The 19,304-nt window shown below is 39.5% G+C and overlaps 1 protein-coding gene across 2 annotated transcripts; it reads left to right on the top strand.

Annotated features, from left to right (window-relative positions):
- Positions 1-1,515: 1,515 nt before the first annotated feature.
- On the top strand, positions 1,516-15,642 carry Spo11 (SPO11 initiator of meiotic double strand breaks). 2 transcript variants are annotated; one of them, XM_027946466.2, is made up of 13 exons: positions 1,516-1,646; positions 3,467-3,580; positions 5,209-5,297; positions 5,615-5,681; positions 5,911-6,019; positions 6,474-6,560; positions 7,474-7,510; positions 7,984-8,093; positions 11,231-11,330; positions 11,624-11,661; positions 12,412-12,488; positions 14,830-14,941; positions 15,455-15,642. In XM_027946466.2, the coding sequence occupies exons 1-13, from the start codon at positions 1,516-1,518 to the stop codon at positions 15,572-15,574; spliced, it is 1,191 nt and encodes a 396-aa protein (XP_027802267.1). In that variant the 3' UTR covers positions 15,575-15,642. The 2 variants fall into 2 exon arrangements, with proteins under 2 accessions (XP_027802267.1, XP_027802268.1); XM_027946467.2 differs by lacking the exon at positions 3,467-3,580.
- Positions 15,643-19,304: the final 3,662 nt, after the last annotated feature.

The raw sequence follows: 19,304 nt of genomic DNA, 5'->3' as shown, positions 1-19,304 counted from the left end.
AACAGAGATAATTCACGTGTGTGGGGGGCGGCGGGGGTGCTGGGGATTGAATCCATGGATGCTCTACTACTCAGACATAGTCCTTTTCTATTTTGAGACAGGGCCTAGGATTTGAAGTCTTCCGGCCTCAGCCTCCTGAGTAGCCGGGATTACAGGTGTGTGTCACTGGCAATGGGGATAATAATGTTTACCTCTTCGGGTGCTGATTTATTTTAAGTGCACTTTCCTGCTGTCAACACAGCCCAAAGTTCACCCGCTTGTCCTCGATTCCTGCCTGCCCTTAGACTGTGAGGTCCCTAAGTGCGAGGACTCAGCTCCTTGTCCCCAGGAGGTGGCATGCTGAGTGCAGGACTAGCAGTGGGGTGTAGCGGGATGGTGATACTGTCAGGCCTCAACACAGCACAGGCACATGGGGACATGCGTGCAGACACCAGTACCAACACAGGGAGCCCATTATTTATGGTCAGAAATCAGTTTTAGGTTCAAAACTATCAAATAACCAGGAATAGAAGGAAAGAAGAGTTCTCTGGAGTGGGTCTGTGGCCCGGTGGCTCTTCTGTGGCCAAGCCCCAGCACTCATCCATGTAGCATGGGGACCTCACCCCTCTGTACTGTCTGTCCCCAGCACCAGACTCCTTTCCTGGGTTTCAGAATTCCCACTTTCCGCTCTGAAAGTAGGGTGAGGAGTGGCTCACCAGGTCTGCAAAAGAGGATGTGGAGTTGCTAGATAAGATACACCCTGCCTGGGTAAATATGAATCTCACATGAACAACAATATAATCATTTAGTAAGATGCTGTGTCAACGACTATGTGGGAAGCAGTTACCCTTTGAAAAAGCATTCCTTGTTTATCTGAATTTAACTGGGTCACTTGTATTCACTGTGCTAGGTCTGACAGCCCACAGCACGGTGGAGGTGCGATTTTAACCCAGGCCTATCTGGACAGAGTGGGCCCTTCTATGTTCTTGCAAAATTAGGATGGCCGCATGAGGAACTTCCTGGAATTAAGGGAATTAGAGGAAAGGCTTAGTGAAGAGGGCTTGGTAAGCCTTCAACTACTTGAAACTGGAGTTGTGTTTGCCTCACTTACAGATAAACCCAGGACTTGGAACCGCTTCCCGCACGAAGGTGGATCTTCGTGTCATTTGTTCTTGTTGTTGGGTGCTGGGTTGGAATCCGGACCTTGCACACACGAAGCTAATGCTCTATCATGGAGCTACCTTCCAGCCTCATAACTGGTTTAATGAAAATTTGTGGATAACACTTTCCCAAAATAGTCCTCCTCCCCAGAAATAGTATCAGCTCAAGGAAGCTCCAGTGGGCTGGAAAGCAGGGCTGCCCAGGTGCGTGACTGCATAAACACGTGCCACCAGCCCTGCGCTGCTGCCCGTGCCTGCGTGGTCCCGCCCCCCCGCTGCCGCGGAGTGCGCATGCGTAGGCGCCCCTCCCCCCCCCCAGGCCGTGGAGCGTGCATGCGCAGCACAGAGCGCGGGAGCGGCCTGCTTGTGAGGCCGCATGGCCGCTGCGCCCGTGGGGCCTGGGGCTGCGTTCTTCGAGGTCTTGGACCGGCACCGGGCCTCGCTGGTGGCCGCCCTGAGGAGAGGTGGCCCGGAGGCCGGTGCGCAGGGGACCCGCTTGGCCTCCAGGTAGAGAATCCCACACGGCCCGAGCCGTGAGGACCCGCCCGGCAGCCCGGCCTCCTCGCCCGGAGCTCCAGAGCCCACGGCCGGTGCAGCGCTGCTCGCCAGGGCTCTGGGCACCCGGCCGACGCTGGCTCGGGCCGCCCGCACCCTGGATGGGAAGGCGAGGCACGAGGTGGCACCCGGCGAGCTAACGGCCCGGTCAGCGAGGCCGGCGGCGGCGTGTCCCGGCTGGGCAGCACTGTGTCCCGGCTGGGCAGCGCTGACCGCGTGCAGATTTAAAGTCAGCCACAGAGCTGGGCGCCGGCGGCGCGCACCTGACAGCATGGCGACTGAGGCTGAGGCGGGAGGACCGCCAGGGCGAGGCCAGCCCCAGCAACGTAGCAAGAGCCTGTCACAAATAAAATACAAGGGGCTACGGTGTAGCTCGGGGTAGAGCGCCCCGGGTTCAACCCCAGTGTCCAGAAACCCCACGGGGACTGCACCCCAGTGGCCTTAACAGAGGGCAGGTTCACTGGAGCGGCCTCCTTGGAACCCGCTCCTTCTTAGCTTTCTTCAACCATTTCTTCATCTTAAACAGTTGCTTTTAAGCCCAAACCAACTACCAAAAACCCCACAAGCAAACTAGTTTTACCAAAGGACTTACACTGAGGGGGGACTCGGGAGGGTCGTGCACTGCGGGCGTAGGTCCATCCCAACAAAGGGGCTCACAGTATCGTCCTATGACTTCTTTGCCTTTCAGGCTTGAAAAATAAATGAGATATTTGGGGTCATTTTGACCTCTCAAAATCAGTATTAAATGTTCTAAATTTTACTTTCTGTTCTGAATTTTATTCTATTTATTTTCAATAAAAACTCCAAAGTTTCTGTGGAAAATTAAAGTTCTTCAACATTTTGCCCATTTTCTAGCATTAATTTGATTCCCCTTTCTAGACAATATGCTAATGTTATTTCTAATAGAACAATTTTTGAAGCTGATGGCTTGTGAAATTAAAAGCCAACTGACAAGATATGAGGCTGTGTCTTCTTCACATTTCGCTGTACAGTGGCATATAGTAGTTGCCAAATCAACCATTTAGTGCAGAACTCATGATTTATTCTTCTCATGGTAGTAATTAAACTTTTTTCTTTTTTCAAGCAAATTCAAAAGGGCTGATTTTAAGGAATGAGATCAATTAGGGAGTGTGCTACAATAAATGTTTCTTTTGAAATATTTTTGCATTACATTTTTGGGAAAGAAATTCTGAACCAATATTATATCATTTTAAATTAATGTATTTCAGGCCATCAAGCTTATATTTAAATTCAGCTTATATTTAAATGCAGATTAAAGTAGGCGAATATAAGTAGATAAAAATATACTTGTAAGTTATATCATTAATGAAAAAGGAAGAGATTACTTCAGTTGGTAATTTGAGAAATGAAATTACAAGCAAATGAAATAGTAACTATTGTAAATTCTATTGTTTTAATGCAGTATTGATAGGAGATTTAGCAGAAGAGATCATTACCGACATGGATTAACAAGTCTTAAAAAACAACCAATGATCTGGAGGCTGAGGCAGGAGGATCATGGGTTCAAAGCCAGCCACAGCAAAATTGCAGCACTAAGCAACTCAATGAGACCCTGTCTCTAAATAAAATAGAAAATAGGGCTGGGGATGTGGCTCAGTGGTCAAGTGATCCTGAGTTCAATCCCTTATACCCCCCCCCAAAAAAAGACAATCAATGAAACAAAAAGTTACTTTAGTACTAATAGAGCACACGTTACACATTGAAAAGCATACTTTACAATTAAAATTGAATCACTGTGTTTACTGTTTCAGTGCTGAGGTTCTCGCATCTATAGAAAACATTATGCAAGACATAATCACAAGCTTGGCAAGAAATGAAGCGCCTGCCTTCACAATAGACAACAGATCCAGCTGGGAAAATATAAAGTGGGCATTTTGCAGTTTTATTTTTAAATGTATAGGTGTCATTCTTTCAATGTATTTGATTTAGAATTCTAGTTATTTTTCATTCTTTTATTGCCTTTACCCAGCCAAAAAAATGGGAATACATATCATACAGGTAGGTTGCAAAAGCTATAAGTAGGTGTAAAAGATAAGGAAAAGAGGGGCTGGGGTTGTGGCTCAGTGGTAGAGTGCTCACCTAGCATGCATGAGAAACTGGGTTCGATCCTCAGCACCACATAAATGTAAAAGATAGTGTGTCCACCTAAGACTTAAGAATAAGTATTTTTTAAAAAAGATAAGGCAAAGAAAAATAAGGTTAGGGGAAAAAAAGGCACCAAAAGAGGTTAGAATTTCAAATGCTGGGACCTTGCTGGAAATAGGCATCAGGCTTGGATCTAAGCTTCCCAGCAAGTGGGGAGGGGATACTGTGGGTATGGTTCTCATCCGCACTGCAAAAGCAAACCCTTACTCAGAGCAGCCACCAGTCCTGAGCTCAGGCTGAAGTCAAGTGTCCTGAACGTGGAGCCCATTGACCAGGCTGCCTCCTGGTGATCTACTGCTGAGTCCAAGGGCTCCGTCTGAGTTAGCACCAAGTGATAGAGTGTTTTTCTTTTTCACAGCCTGTAAAATCTTCTCTATTGAATAAGGAAAAGCAGTACAAGAATGGTTCTCACATCTGAGTTACAGAAACATAACAAAGGGAAATTTGAAACTGCTTAGTTACTATGGCCATTATAATTGATGTAGACTGTATTCTTTTTTTAGAGAGAGAGAATTTTAATATTTATTTATTTATTTTTTAAGTGGACACAACATCTTTATTTGTATGTGGTGCTGAGGATCGAACCCAGGCTGCATGCATGCCAGGCGAGCATGCTACTGCCTGAGCCACATCCCCAGCCCTAGACTGTATTATTTTGAATCATAGTTTACATAATATTTGGAAAGATGGATCTTATCTGGCTTCAAAGAAGATGACATCTGGTGTCTTTGCTTGGTGCCTTCTGCCACCTTTGGGAGAGGCTTGGTGGTTCCATTTAACAATCTAAGACAGATGTTATTTTATGTAATGTCGCTTTGTGGGCAAATTAGAAATAAAATATTTCAAAACTTATTGAGTCAAATTATTCAATGAATAAATTATTAAAATGAGTAAAATTCTAGTAAAATTGTGAAATACTTGAAAACATTTTACATATACTTAATGTCTTCCCAAGAAAGAAGTGTACACACACACTCCACAGTAAAAGGTATTTATTTAAAACACTTTATCTTATTGCTGTATGTCACAAAGCTAATTACCTAATTACCACCTGGACTGATCTAAGCTCACAAACCAGGTCTATAAAATTTTAGTGCTTGTGTCAAGAAGAAATGTGGGGTTTAAATGATGTTCTCAGAAGAGAACATTAAATGTGTATTGTTGGGGGTGGGGATTGTGGCTCAGTGGTAGAGGGCTTGCCTAGCACACGTGAGGCACTGGGTTCAATTCTCAGCACCACATTAAAAATAATAGAAAATGAATAAAATAAAGTTAAAAATGTGTATTGCTTGGTGTTAAGAAGATAAGTAATTTTCATTTTATTCCTTTGCTTTAAACAAAATTACAGGTTTGAAGATTCTGTTGGTCTTCAGATGGTGGCTCACTGTACCACAAGAAAAATCAAAAGCAATTCTCTAAAATCCGTTAAAAAATTTGGTAAGTTGATTTTTCTTAGCTTTGAGTGATGAATAAATAAATTTGGTTATTTTCTAGATTTTTGTTGTTGCTAGTTAAGGGAATTTACTTGGTTTATGATTCAAGATAAATATATTCTCTCTGTTTTGCGTCCTCAGAGCAATTAATTTTATCTAATTTTTCAGGCAACTATTTTATACTTAATTCTTTATTTCAGAAAGATAATTTTTTAAATGTTAGGAATGGTAATTGTGGACAATTAAGATTCTTGATAGCAGTGTCTTTAGAATCAGTAAGATAAATGGCAAGCAAATTGTTTATTGCATTTTATCTTCCAGCTCTAATCCTTAAAATATTGTCCATGATTTATAAATTAGTACAGAGCAACACTTATGCAACTAAAAGGTAAGTATATTGTTCTGGTAAAGTATTTTTTAAATGCAACATGAGATTTAGTTGGATCAACTTTATTATCTCTTTTGAGGAATCATATAAGACTACCTTCTGGGGAAGAAATTACTTTCTTTATATGTTGTGTTTCATTCCGTTAAAGTTTTCACAGATAGCACTCCAATATTTGTCATATTCCAAAAGTACATGGTTAATTAGAAATGTGTGTTTTAAACTTTCATAGAGACATCTATTATACTGACAGCCAGCTCTTTGGTACTCAGACTGTCGTGGACGACATTATCAATGACATTTCCTGTATGCTCAGAGTGCCAAGGAGGAGTCTGCACATAGTAAGTGGTACTTGGCACAAAAATTTTCATCTTTTTTCTGTTTTACATATCTATTTGAAATAGTAAACCCATTATATAACATAAACATGATACTTAAAGAAAAACAATATTTTACAAGTTAAAAGAATGATGCTGTTTTACAGTTTTGCAAACAAAACCTTCCATTTTAAAATAAGATATTTGTATAAAAATTACAATAAAAGTAATATTTGCCTTATTTTGATATCATTTGATATTATATTTTTCTCATAAATTTAATCATCCTTTTAGATGAATGGATTAAAACAGGTAAATTATAAAAAATTTTTAATTCCTAAATACCTTTACACATTTTCTCCATATCTAAATTTCATCTGAGGTAAAATACAAATAATTTAGAAAGTAACATGAAGAATGCTTAGCAGCATGAAATATCATAGTGGAAAAGTTTTCAAATACATCTATTATCTTTCAGTTATCAACATCCAAAGGGCTAATTGCAGGCAATTTAAGATACATTGAAGAAGATGGCACCAAAGTGCATTGTTCCTGTGGCGCAACAGTAAGCATCCTTAAGGCTTCACATGCTCTTTAACTACCTTTCAGGTCACTCAATTTTGAGATGTATCTTATTTCTAGCTCTGTTGAATAATTTGGAGCTTAAGATTTTTAAATAAAAAAGGATGGAAGGATGAGTTAGGTACATGCTTTATGGAGTTGTGTAACACATAATTATATGCCAATTGTCATATTGAAATAAACATACGTATATATTCTCCTTAAAAATGTACTGTTAAGCTGGACATCCTAGTGGCTCAGGAGGCTGAGGCAGGAGGATCACAAGTTCAAAGTCAGCCTCAGTAATTTAGCAAGGCCCTAAGCAATTTAGCATGACCTGCCTCAAAATAAAATTTAAAAAGGTCTGGGATGCAGCTCAGTGGTTAAGCACCTCTGGGTCCAATCCCCAATACCAGAGAGAGAGAGAGAGAGAAACATAATATGACATTACAGGTAGAGTGTGGCTTACCCATTTTAGTAAAGTTATTTACGTAATTTCCATAAAAAATTACTGGTTCTGAAACTAATAAGTTTAACACTAAACCTTTTGCTGGGCTCTGGTACGTAGAAAACATGCAGTACCGAACCAGCACAGCAGTTTGGATGGGTGACCAATTAGGACAGTGGAAAGATGATGGCCATGAGACCCACATCAGGACATTTAATTTCCTCAGTCTCCGCTTGAAGTCACATATCTACAATGCTTCCCAGAAGTTCTCCCTGCTGTGAAGTATTGTAGCTTATGTGTCTGTTTTCTTATTGAGGGATTCATCTGTTTCTTACTGTTTCCTCACTGAGCAATAAGACTCTTGTGACTGGTAGTCAAAGAAAATGAAAATATAGGATTTTTGTAATAAATTGTGTCATTTTTCTTTATTTTCCATGTAAAATAAAACTTGTCTTTTATTTTTACTTAGGCTGTTGCTGTGCCATCTAATATTCAAGGAATTCGGAGTATCCTTTAAGTGGGAAAGCTACTTAAACTTCTGGAATGTTCATTCATTCCTTTGATAAACCAAGCCTTCATAATATTTAACAACAAAGTTAGACCCTGTAGCCATCAAGATGAACACACACAGTCCCTGATTTAGTACTGTTTTAGAAGCTCACCATTATGTGAGAGAGACATATCTAAATACATGGGAAGATAGGTTTATATATTTAAAGGTAAAAATCAAAATATTCTTTCTACAGCTGTTTTTTAAAATTTTTTTATTAGTTGCTCAAAACATTACAATGATCTTGACATATCATACATTTGATTCAAATGGGGTATGAATTCTTATTTTTTCACATGTACATATTGCAGTATCACATTGGTTTTACAGGCCTCTACAGCTGTTTTTTAATTGATCCATATGGTACCATAAGATAGTTGATTAAATTGAAATACTGTCATCTTCAATTTATCAGCCTTAATTTCACAGATTTAATTACAGATGCAAAATTTCTGTTAATTGTAGAAAAAGATGCAACATTTCAGCGGCTCCTAGATGATGACTTTTGCAACAAAATGTCTCCATGCATCATGGTCACGGTATAGTACCTACCTTTACTTCACTCCAGGACTGTGGTGACTGGTGAGGGATTCCTAACATTATCTGTGCAATTTGGGCCACATTCTATTTTCAGTACAATGCATTGTTTGGGGTCATAGAACAGGAATGTCTACAGTGTGTATTTAAACCTGAACCTAACCTGGAAGTGATGCTCCTGACCTGTTCATACCCATGATCTTGCAACACCAGGGTGAGCCTGCTGGACCCTCAGCCACCCTTGCACCAGTCTCACAGTGGCTGTCTGTCTGTCTCATGTCAGTACTGGGGCCTGGAGAAGGGATGAATGAACTGGGCTGTTCTTTTTTTCCTCACACACATTTGTATACCATTAATTTCATGAATTTAGTCAAAAAGAGCTTGCTATTTTTAAACATCTCTGTGCTAAGAACACAGAAGCATATTTTATGATTCCCATGGGTGAGATAATATGCTGGGAACTATGGCATTGTTTAGCAAAAGGTGTTTGTTAGTCCATGCTGCCCTAACAGAATACCACAGACCAAGCGGCTTAAACAACAAACCTTTGCTTCTCACGGTTCTGGAGGCTGGGGAGCTCCAGATCTGGAGTTTGGCGAGGGCCTTCTTTCTGATTCACTGGTCAGTCATCTTCTCAACAAGTCAAGAGGACCCTTCTAGGCTCCGTTTCACAAGGGCATTATTCACATTCAGCCCATGAGAGCTCCATTCTCATGACCTAGTCAGTTCCCAAAGGTCCCACTTCCTAGAACCATTGCACTGAAGGCAGGGGAGACAGGTAGTAAGCATCCTGCTATAGGTAATGTGAGCAGAATCCATAAAACTGGAGTGATTTGATGAAAACTGCTGCAGTAGGAAGGGAGGAGGTAGAAGTGAAGCTGGGCTTTGCACAGGTGGAGTGACTGCAGGGGAAGAGACAGGATCATGTTCTGCTCCTTTATAAGCTCTTTTCCCAGCTTCTGCTTTTATAGATCTGTGTAAAATCCTAGTTCTTTGAAGAAGAAAAGAAAGCTCTTCTACTTAAAATTCTTCTGGCTTATTGGATTAACAGTAAGTATGGTGTTTGTGAGGTATGTTTGTGGGAGCAGTGAGGAGAGCTGCCCTGGAGAGGAAAGCAGGACTTTGGGCAGCTGGGCAGAGTCCTGAAGGCCTGGACAGGCCCAAGGAGGCATCCTGATTTAGTGCAGAAATAACAGGCCTCAAAAAGTTTTTGAACTGGCCAGGAGGGAAGTGACAGGATTAGTGTGATAACGCGTCTGTTAGATAGAGATGACAGGAGTCAGGGAGCTATCAGGAGGCTGAGTTATCTCATGTGAGGATGAAAGGGGCAGGACAACCGGGAAACGAATGGATCAGAGGACATTTCAAGGGACTTGGTGACCACTGGATGTGATGAGCCAGTCAAAATCACAAGGATAGCTACAAGACAAGAGGCAGGAACACCCAGCTGCTCTTCATGAGAGATCTTGATGTGATTTTAGAAATAAAAACTTGGGGTGACAGTTGAAACTCTTGGTGGCATCTGCCTAGTTTGAAGTTAAGGGACAAGAGTGAAGATGAAAAGTACAGACTGAGAGCTCATAAGCAATAGGCCATGTTATGGAGCCTGAGATGGACAGTCTCTCGTGGGTTGTCCTATGCCTCATTCTTTGGCTTAGTCCTCTTCTTTCAGTTCTCAATGCTGAGAGGCCATGTTTGTCCAGCTGTAGACAAGCCACTCCAGACAGAGAAAGCTGCAGTGGCTCTGCTCAGCCCTGGTGTTTGGAGATGCACATCAAGCAAGGCTCTTGTCCCATTGGGTTGAGGAGAGGCATAAGAGTGCTTATGAAGAACACAGGTGCAGGGAGGGGAGCCTCACCCAGAATCCACCGTTTTTGCTCTCTGCATGCAGCCCACCAGTCCTGCTGAAATACACATGCATGCAGCCCCACCCTGGTGCCACTGGTGTCTACTGATGACTGCCATTATGCCCACAAGAAGCTGGCCGGTAGAGCTGGGATAGAGGGTCAGGCTAGGAAGAACCACTTAGACCAGATACTATTGGACTCCTCTACTACGTCCATGTGCTATCTTTTCCCCAAGGAAAAAAATGAAAAATGCACTACCCTTCACTAAGTGGTGTCACCCACCAGGAACACTTCACCTAATAAGAGTTCTCATGTATTGCCATTGTCACATATCAACTTGTAAAGACTTTGAACGACTCTGCGAGATCTGTAGTCATTACCTCTGCTTTAATAACAGGAGTTACAGTGCAGGGAGATGCCTTTCACAGGCCTGTGGCTGCTCAGAACTAGGGCTGGAATCAACTAGCTCTGTGTGGCGATAATGCCAGAACTCCTGGGCAGGCATGTTTACTGTGACCTTACAGATAGAGCTAGAGCATTAATACTGACGGGTAGGGAGCAAATTCAAACTCAGCTCTCTGCTGCAAGTCCATTTGTCATGGGAAGGTAGGCCCTGCTTCCTCCTCTGCCCCATTTCATTTGGATTTCTGCTTTTCTCCTCCATTATTGTAATGCTCTTTAAATTACTTTTCTACATTATTGTTTAAATGACTTCATATTATTCCAGCATGCAGGGTTTATTAAACCCCAAAATTAAACCAGGCACTCTTCTAAAGATTTTATATTGTAAAATAATTTCATTTATATAATAACCTTTTAAGAGATTACAGAGTCCTAAACTACAGGGAGGTTTCCATACTCATTCACCTTTGTGCCACTGGGAAGAGCAGAGCCACCAGATTGACTGACTCCGGAGCTGGTTTCCTGGTGCTGCCCTATCCATGTCCCTGCTGATAGATTTGTGGGATAGTTTTTTTTTTTTTTTTTTTTTTTTTCGTTTTTGCCATTTTAAGTATTACCACAGTGGGCATCTTTAAGTGTGTAGGGTTTGTATTACTTTTGTTTCTGCTAAAATATTTCCTAGGGCTGGTATAATTGAGGCAAAGATATGAATGTACATGGGCTCCTTCACCCTGCACATATTGGACATTTGTTCACTGTGAACACCAGTCTTCTCCCATCTGAAATTCAAGGTGGGAGATCTCCTTTTTAAATTACTAACCAAATAAGGGTGTAGTTGTACCCATTCATCTTACTGGAATTAAAATACCTAATACCTATCTTGCTTTTAGGGAAAGGGTGTACCTGATCTGAACACAAGGCTTTTAGTCAAGAAGCTGTGGGACTCCTTTCACATTCCTGTTTTCACGCTAGTAGATGCTGATCCACATGGTAAGTTATCCTTGGACTATCTGGAACAACAATCATAATTAGTCATATTTGTAGTTGTGTTTTCCTGCTTTTAGAATACTTTCATCAAAATATTTTAAAAATATGGTTAGATTAAAGTGAAAGAATGTAATTATTTAAGGCAATTTATATGACATATGAGATGGAGAACCACAAGTTTATTATTGGTAGTGTCCACAAAACTAAAAATTGCAGATGTTAGATAAAATCTGAGTGCAAATTATTTAACCTGTATTATATAAGACTAATTTTAAAGTTAACTTTTTTTTTAACAGGCATAGAAATAATGTGCATCTATAAGTATGGGTCTAGGGTGAGTATAGAAAAGTAGTTTTCCTTTCTCCACTATTTAGACATTTTACATTCATTGGGATGATGTGCTTACTTATCACCCCTAGTATGCAAAAGACTTCCAGAATGGACTCAGGAACTAGCGTCCCATTCCAGGATCTTCTGCTGTTCAGTGGCTGGGAGTCCAGCCTCCAGCATGACCAGTACACACAGGGAATAGATGAGCTGTGGGCAAAAACCATTATCATCCTGCACCTTCCAGCCTACTAAAGTACCTGCAAGGTCCCAGGGTAACAATAGTGTCTGATCACCAAACATACTCTAATCTTACATCTTGAATTTTGACTTTGGGATCCCTTTTCTTCCACTATAAGGAGGAAGGAAAACACCACCAAATTTCACCACTAGTCTGCAACAACCATACATCAGGGCTTCTCCAAATGTGTCTCTAGCTATCAGCATCCACATCACCTGGAAATTTGCAACTCTCAGTCCCCATCCAAACCTACTGAACCTGCACCTCCATGTGATTCTGATGCCTGGTTAAATTTACTACAGATAAAAAGGACGGCAGAGCAGGTGGAGAGACGGAATCACAGTAATAAATGCAGATCAGAGAGGTTAATTTGTAGTTTGCTCCATAAAAAATTAATACAGAAATAATACAGAGCATTTCGGTGCTTTTCCTTAGAAAATGATTTGTCTATGAAAACCAGTATGCTAGTTTTCTGCAAGTTAGCCTCATCTAACATATTTTTGCTCTTTGTTTCAGTCCATGTCTTTTGAAGCCCACAACCTCACAGTTCCAGCTATGAGATGGCTTGGTTTACTCCCTTCTGATATTAAAAGGTTATTCAGTATAGCAGAAATAGGACATTTAAAGTGATTTATTGTGATCAATAACAATAGCCTGAAAGTCACTGTAAGGAAAAGCTCTTAATGTTGTTTTTAATTTATATTGTTCACTATGATTCAAGATTACCAATTATGAATTTAATTCATCAGTGCTTCTACTCTAGTACTAAAATACTTAATGAATAAGTTTAGTTAATTATAACACTTGCAGCTAGCTACAAATTTTTATTTTATGGTTAAAACATTTTATATTTTTTTGTACTTAGAGTATAATACATGGATTCTAATTAAATGGTAATCATTGACAACATCATTTGCCATATGAATCAATTTTTTTATCATACATTTAAATTTTTAACTTCATAAAAAATCTCATTTGGGGATGATTTAAAGTTTGGGAACCTCAAGTGGGGCACATTTAATATATATTGTTCATTACAGAAAAAAAATTAATAAATAACAAGATAAAAAATCACCTACAGTTAAACAGCTGTGCTTTTGTAGATTTTCTGTGCACAACCATACTTTTTCACAAAGATGTGATCATACTGTACTGTTATTTTGTGTTTTTCATACAGCACAATGTGATCACTTTTCCCTACCAATACATTTCTCTTTATGACCTCATTTTAATGTGTCCTACTACAAGTTCCAATTCTGGATATTCTGATGTTTGTGTGGCCAGTCCCTCATAGCTAGACACTTAAGTGGTTTCCAAATCTCTGATAGTGTGTTGATGGGTTCCTTAAACTAAACCTTTACCAGCATCTTTAAAGAAACCCTGAGGCAGAATTCCCAGAAGAATTGGTGGCTAAAAGATTTTACACATTTTAAGACTTCTTTTTTTTTGTACTAGAGATTGAACCCAAGGGCTCTTAATCACTGAGCAACATCCCCAGCCCTTTTTATTTTTTATTTAGAGACAGGGTCTTGCTAAGTTACTAAGGCTGGCTTTGAACTCTGGACTCTCCTACCTCAGCCTCCCAAGCTGTTGGAATTACAGGTGTGTGTCACTGCACCCGGCTGGATGGGTTGTTTTATTCTCTCTGCAGAACAAGAGCCAGTATATCTCTCCAGCATAAGATAGTAACACTTTTTTCCTTTCTGCTAATGGGATAAATTTTGAAATGTTTCTTATTGTTTTAATTTGGCAGTGAAAATTAATTTAACATGCTTATTGGATTTCTTTAAGCAGTGCACCCCTTGATTACAAGTGCTTGTTTCCTAAATTGGGAGTATGAACAGTTTTGGGGTAGACACTTATTACAAAATGAGAGAATGACAGGAAACCTTTCTCTTTTTTTTAACATTTACATCCAGTGAATTAAAGTTTTGTTCAATTTGATGTTATGTGTCATGACCACAATGCCTTGGAGGTGATCTATTTGTATGAAGGCCATTTCTAACACTAATTCAGGACACATGATCTGCTCATTTTTAAGTTAGAGGGCCTAGGGAAACTCTAGCTGCATCTTATAAATTCCACAAGTGTCCTCAGAACCACCCCAAATACATATACAAAGGAGCTATGCAAACACACTGTAAGGGAAATGCTCTAGGCCTCTCTCAAATTGTCACCCCTACCCAGAACCTGCCACTGGCAAATGGTCATAATTATGGGGATATAGAAAAAGACTGAAACCAGAGATCCCTTGAGAAATCAAGAATTTGTGACTTCAAAAAGTAGATTACACCCTAAATCTCAGACCTCTCATGTTCTATTTTTAAACACATACCAAGATAAAATTACATTCTTCTTTTTTCAAAGTTAAAACTAGATAGGTGAGTGTGCGTGCGCACACACATGAATGGGAAGCACTACACAAACAATGTCCTCAATGAATCACAAACAAGTAAGCACCTGTTGGAACCTAATGTCCCTCAGTGAAATGCAGCTTCTAGCCACCCCCAGTGGAACTCACGGCTCTGAATTCAATGCTCTGGGATGCTTAACCACACCTTGTTCAACTGCCCTAGTATCACATACACAGTGCCAGTGCTGGGGGCATGTGCTTAATAACAAAAGTGTGTCTTCCTGTCATCATCCTGTGATGAGAAGAAAGTAAAATGCTTAGGATTTATTTACTGTAGAAACAGACTTCCACTACCTGCTTGAAAAAGAAGAAAGTAAAATGCTTAGGATTTATTTACTGTAGAAACAGACTTCCACTACCTGCTTGAAAACTTGCTGATCTAGGATTCGACAGGGTTGTATTGATTTTCTTATCTGTCATTTCTGAGTTTTTTGAAATAGTACAGAAAATACAAGCAAAACATATGTGTGATGGGAACAGGCTTTTTTTTACTGATTTTTTTTGCATTTATTTTTTACCAGGCTGAATGTACCTAGAGATAGTTTGATCCCACTGACAAAACGGGATCAAGGGAAACTTGACAGCATCCTCAAGAGACCTTATATTACTTGCCAACCATTTTGGAGAAGAGAAGTATATGGTGTTTCTTTTTGAATTCAAGTGTTGTATAAAGTTTAACTGCCTTTTGCTTTAATGGTGGCTGTTCACATAATATTTTGAAAACATACTTGTAATTTTATATAACCAACAACTAATGTTATTGTGGTTTAGCAGTAAATAGTTGTTGAAATGGAATCATGTGAAGGCTAATAGATGAGGTCAGCCAGATGCAGCTGGTCTATTTTTACCCTTATCATGGTTATTTATCCTTTGTTGATGGCCCTATCAAAGTTTATGAGATTAAAAAAAATGAAAAAAGAAATCATGAATGGTCCCAGACCATGCCTGATTACTGCAGCATCTGTACCAGGTATTCTCTCCTCTGATGCTTTCTCCTGTAGCAGCTCAGGATATCCTGGCTGATCCTGAAAACTATTGTTGTGATTGTGAATAATAAAAAAAAAAGTCAAGGCTGATTAGTTTGTTGAATTAACAGAACTGCAGCAAAGAACTCTGATTTTGTGATATTTTACCTCTTATTGGCAGATGGAAATAATGGCAGAATCTAAAATGAAGGCAGAAATCCAAGCTTTAACCTCCCTGTCGTCAGATTACCTTTCCAGAGTGTACTTACCCAACAAGTTAAAATTTGGAGGATGGATATAAAAGCACACGTGGAGGATGGAAGAATCTGTTTTCCAGAGGCCCTTCATTAGTTTAACTGGCAAACACTGTTGTGGGAAGAATATGTATTTGTAGTTCCGTAAAGGTAAAGGCAAATAATTTCCATTAATTATATGTTTTGTCAAAATAAGTGCTATATTCTAATTTTCTCTAAAAGATTTTATGTAGGGCTGTGGTTGTGGCTTGGTGGTAGAGTGCTTGCCTACATGTGTGAGGCACTGGGTTCAATTCTCAGCACCACATATAAACAAATAAAAGTCCATCAATAACTAATAAAAATTTTAAAAATAAAAGATTTTATGTAGACTGATTTTTATCCTATCTTCTAAATTGTAAAAGAATATGATTTTGACTTTTAAATTTTATTTGGAAAAAATGTTTTATTTGAATAAAAGTCTGAAATATTTGTCTTCTAAATATAACTAATGTAAGACATGAGATTTTATTAGTAACAAAAATAACAACAGTCAATATGAAATGTTGCAAAGAAATTATAGCATCTGGTAGTTTCTTTCTACATTCTCTTTTGCCTTCAAGAATTATTTTACTTGTAAATTAATTTACTCTTTTGTCCTCAAGAATTAATTTACTTGTAAAACTAGTAATATTTACCATGAAATAATACTTGGATTGATGTAGTCCTCCATGCTTTGCTTTACTTTGTTTGGGACCTACTTTTTTATCGACTGTATTATTAGAAAATTTTTCCCCAGGGGTTGTTCATTATTGCTCCAATTCAAGTCCATTATTCTTTAGTCTAGATCTATAGAACAAAGAACTTCTTCAGTTTTAAGATTCACAGAAGCTTCAAATTTTAATACGTGCTTCTCCAACAGTAATAATGTGATCTTTTCCCTTTATAAATTTACCTTAATTTTGATATACATGAGTTTTGTGATTTTATTCTGTACTTTCAGTAGATCATTAGCTGCACCAAACATTGCTAGTGAATTCAAGCAAGAATATGTATTTATATCAGTACATAAATGTTGGGTTGGTTTATAAAGATAAATGGTAATAATAGATAGCATTTCTGAAGTCTTAGATGTGCCAGTCACTGCTCACACATCTCATTTCATTCTCCAAAGAACCCTGTGATTACTCAGCAATTACACCAGGGTTTATAGGTGACAGCACGAAAGATGTTACTTGTCCAAAGCTTCAGTCATACTAGGGGACAACAATACCATCCACCTCAAGAGCAGCACCAGGTACAGAATACGCAGGCCAAAGGCAAATTGTAAGTGGGAACCCTTGTTCTAAAGTTAAGAATCTCAAGAAAAGTAGCATAGGGAATTAAACCAAACACAGGACCCTTCTTAGCCAGGGGTCCTGTGTGACTGCACGGGCTATGGGATGGCCTGCCTGAAAGGCTGGAGTAAGGGTTAAGCAAGTAATAACAATTTAAAAATATTTTGCTGGCACTTGGTATGTGCCAGGTATTTTTCTATGTGCTTTGCAAACAATAACTCATTTCATACTTACACCCCTAGGAGCAGGTACTTTTTATTGTCATCCCCATTTACAGATGAGAAAATAAAGGAACGGAGTTTAAGTAACTTTCCTAGGGTCATATAATTAATAAGTAATAGAAGCTGGGCATGGTGGTACATGCCTTGTAATCCCTGCAGCTCGGGAGGCTGAAGCAGGAGGATCGCAAGTTCAAAGCCAGCCTCAGCAAAAAGCGAGGTGCTGAGCATCTAAGAGAACCTGTCTCCAAATAAAACACGAAATAAGGCTGGGGATGTGGCTCAGTGGTAGAGTGCCCTGAGTTCAATCCCCAATACCGCTCCCTGAAAAAACAAACAAAAAAAAAGATTAATAGAGTCTAGACTTAAACATGAGAGTCTGGGTACCACTACCCTGGTATGTGTAAAGTGCTTCACATTTGTCCTGGCATGCACCCTCTAGGTGAAGGACTGAGATTCTTATTGTTGTATGCCAAACTAAGGTCCCCCTGAGGACACATTAACAAATATTTTATATTCCCTGGACACTTGAATATCAGACATTTCATTTTGAGAACATTTCTTGTATGCCCTTAATTTGACTTGCTTGAGAGACTATTAAAAATTTTAGGCATATTATTATAAATTTCAAAGTTTTTCTTTGAATTTATACCATACCTAATCACTTAACATGTAACAATGTCACTGAATTTTGACAGATTTTATAAAGGAGGAAATTACTAAGTTAGAAATCTATTTAACTCACAAAACATCTGTGTTAGGATACACTGTCAAAAATGGGAGTGACAAACATACAATATTATTAAATATATTGTATATTCAATATACAATATTATTAAAATTTGAAAATGATTTTCAGATATATTTCAGTTCAGATAAGAAATCTACTCACTTTTTAAGTGAGCAGTAACTAGTACAACAAAAAGATGTCCAGTCTTTTTTTTTTTTTTTTTCTCAAGGGCTCATAAAGATCCTTGTAAAAAAGAAGGTGTTTGTAATACCCATTTTCTGAGAAATTTAAACGATGTAGGTATCTTTTTAGTGCTATTGAAGAGAACAGGTGCTCTCAAAACTAAGCCATATGTACATGTACACTAAAAGCATCTTCAACGGGATGTTTTTGTAGTAAAATACTGAGCAACTCTCACTTGGTTTGCTAGGTAGACTTGGGTTCACCATTCCCTGGTGTCTGTCCTAAGGTCACAAAAACCCCCAAACAAGCCAAGGTTGCCCTCTGCTGGCAGAAGCTCATTGTTCTCTCATCCTTCCACTATTTGGGGTAGAAATTCCTTTAAAATATTTTCAAGTCATTTTTTTAAAAGAAACAGAGTGGAACAATCTGTAACACAAAAACAGAGATTGGGGAAAATCACAAGGAATTACATGTTAAGTACTTCTTGACAGGAAACCGCTTTGAATATCCCAATTCCTGGTACAGATAACACTCAGTGTGTACACTTTGCAAACAAGGTGTTTAGAAATCTTAAGCCAAAATATTAGAAGTTTTTAATTAAAATTTCAAAATTATATAATTTAAAATGTAAATAATTTATTCTAAAATTACATACTCAGTTTCTATTCATCTAAAAACAGAGTATAAACTATCATTCATAAATATCCACCTGTGTAAAAACGGCAGAAAAGTTTGCCAATGTGAATGATGACCACAATCAAAATCTAATTTTAATAATTTTGCTTTAAAATTATTTTTGCCTGTATAGTCCATGGATACAAATTTTATAGATCTTCCCTTCTAGGGGAAAAGTGAGCCGCCAGCATTTTGTCATCTGTAAGTAGTCAGGTGTGGGAGCAGGCCGCCAGCTGTCCAGTTCCACCCCTGCCCTGTGTCTGGGAAAACGGCAGTCTAATCTCAGTTTCTGGCACAAATGTGGGCTCTCCGACGGAATCTGCGCGTACACCAAGATCCCACGGATCCCGGGGATGCTTGAGGCGGTCATGGCATGCAGACCAGGCCCAGTAGTGAACTCGGCCGAAGGTCCCGTGCTTCTCTGAGTGGGCACAGTGGACACGAGTCCACAGGACCCACAGCTCCTTCTTAATTCAGCTCAAGGTGGCCCCTCTTTGGAACTGAACTCCTGCACTGGGCCCGGCAGAACAGACGGACGGAGTCAAAAACGGAGTCACCAAGCTGAAACTTGTCATGTGACCTTTCAGAAAGCAAGCAAACTGAGGTCACAGCCAAGTGTCCTAGACGGCCAGCTTCGGTCGGCATGATAACGAGG

This window comes from Marmota flaviventris, chromosome 2 (assembly GCF_047511675.1).
Source record: "Marmota flaviventris isolate mMarFla1 chromosome 2, mMarFla1.hap1, whole genome shotgun sequence".
NCBI lineage: Eukaryota > Metazoa > Chordata > Mammalia > Rodentia > Sciuridae > Marmota > Marmota flaviventris.
This window is presented reverse-complemented; position numbering and strand designations above follow the sequence as displayed.

Excerpts from the sequence above, each read along its gene's own strand:
- Spo11 (XM_027946466.2), top strand. The coding sequence starts at position 1,516 with ATGGCCGCTGCGCCCGTGGGGCCTGGGGCTGCGTTCTTCGAGGTCTTG. Across the intron at positions 5,682-5,910 it reads AACACTTATGCAACTAAAAG|AGACATCTATTATACTGACA; the intron begins GTAAGTATATTG and ends AAACTTTCATAG. Across the intron at positions 7,511-7,983 it reads TAATATTCAAGGAATTCGGA|ATTTAATTACAGATGCAAAA; the intron begins GTATCCTTTAAG and ends TTAATTTCACAG.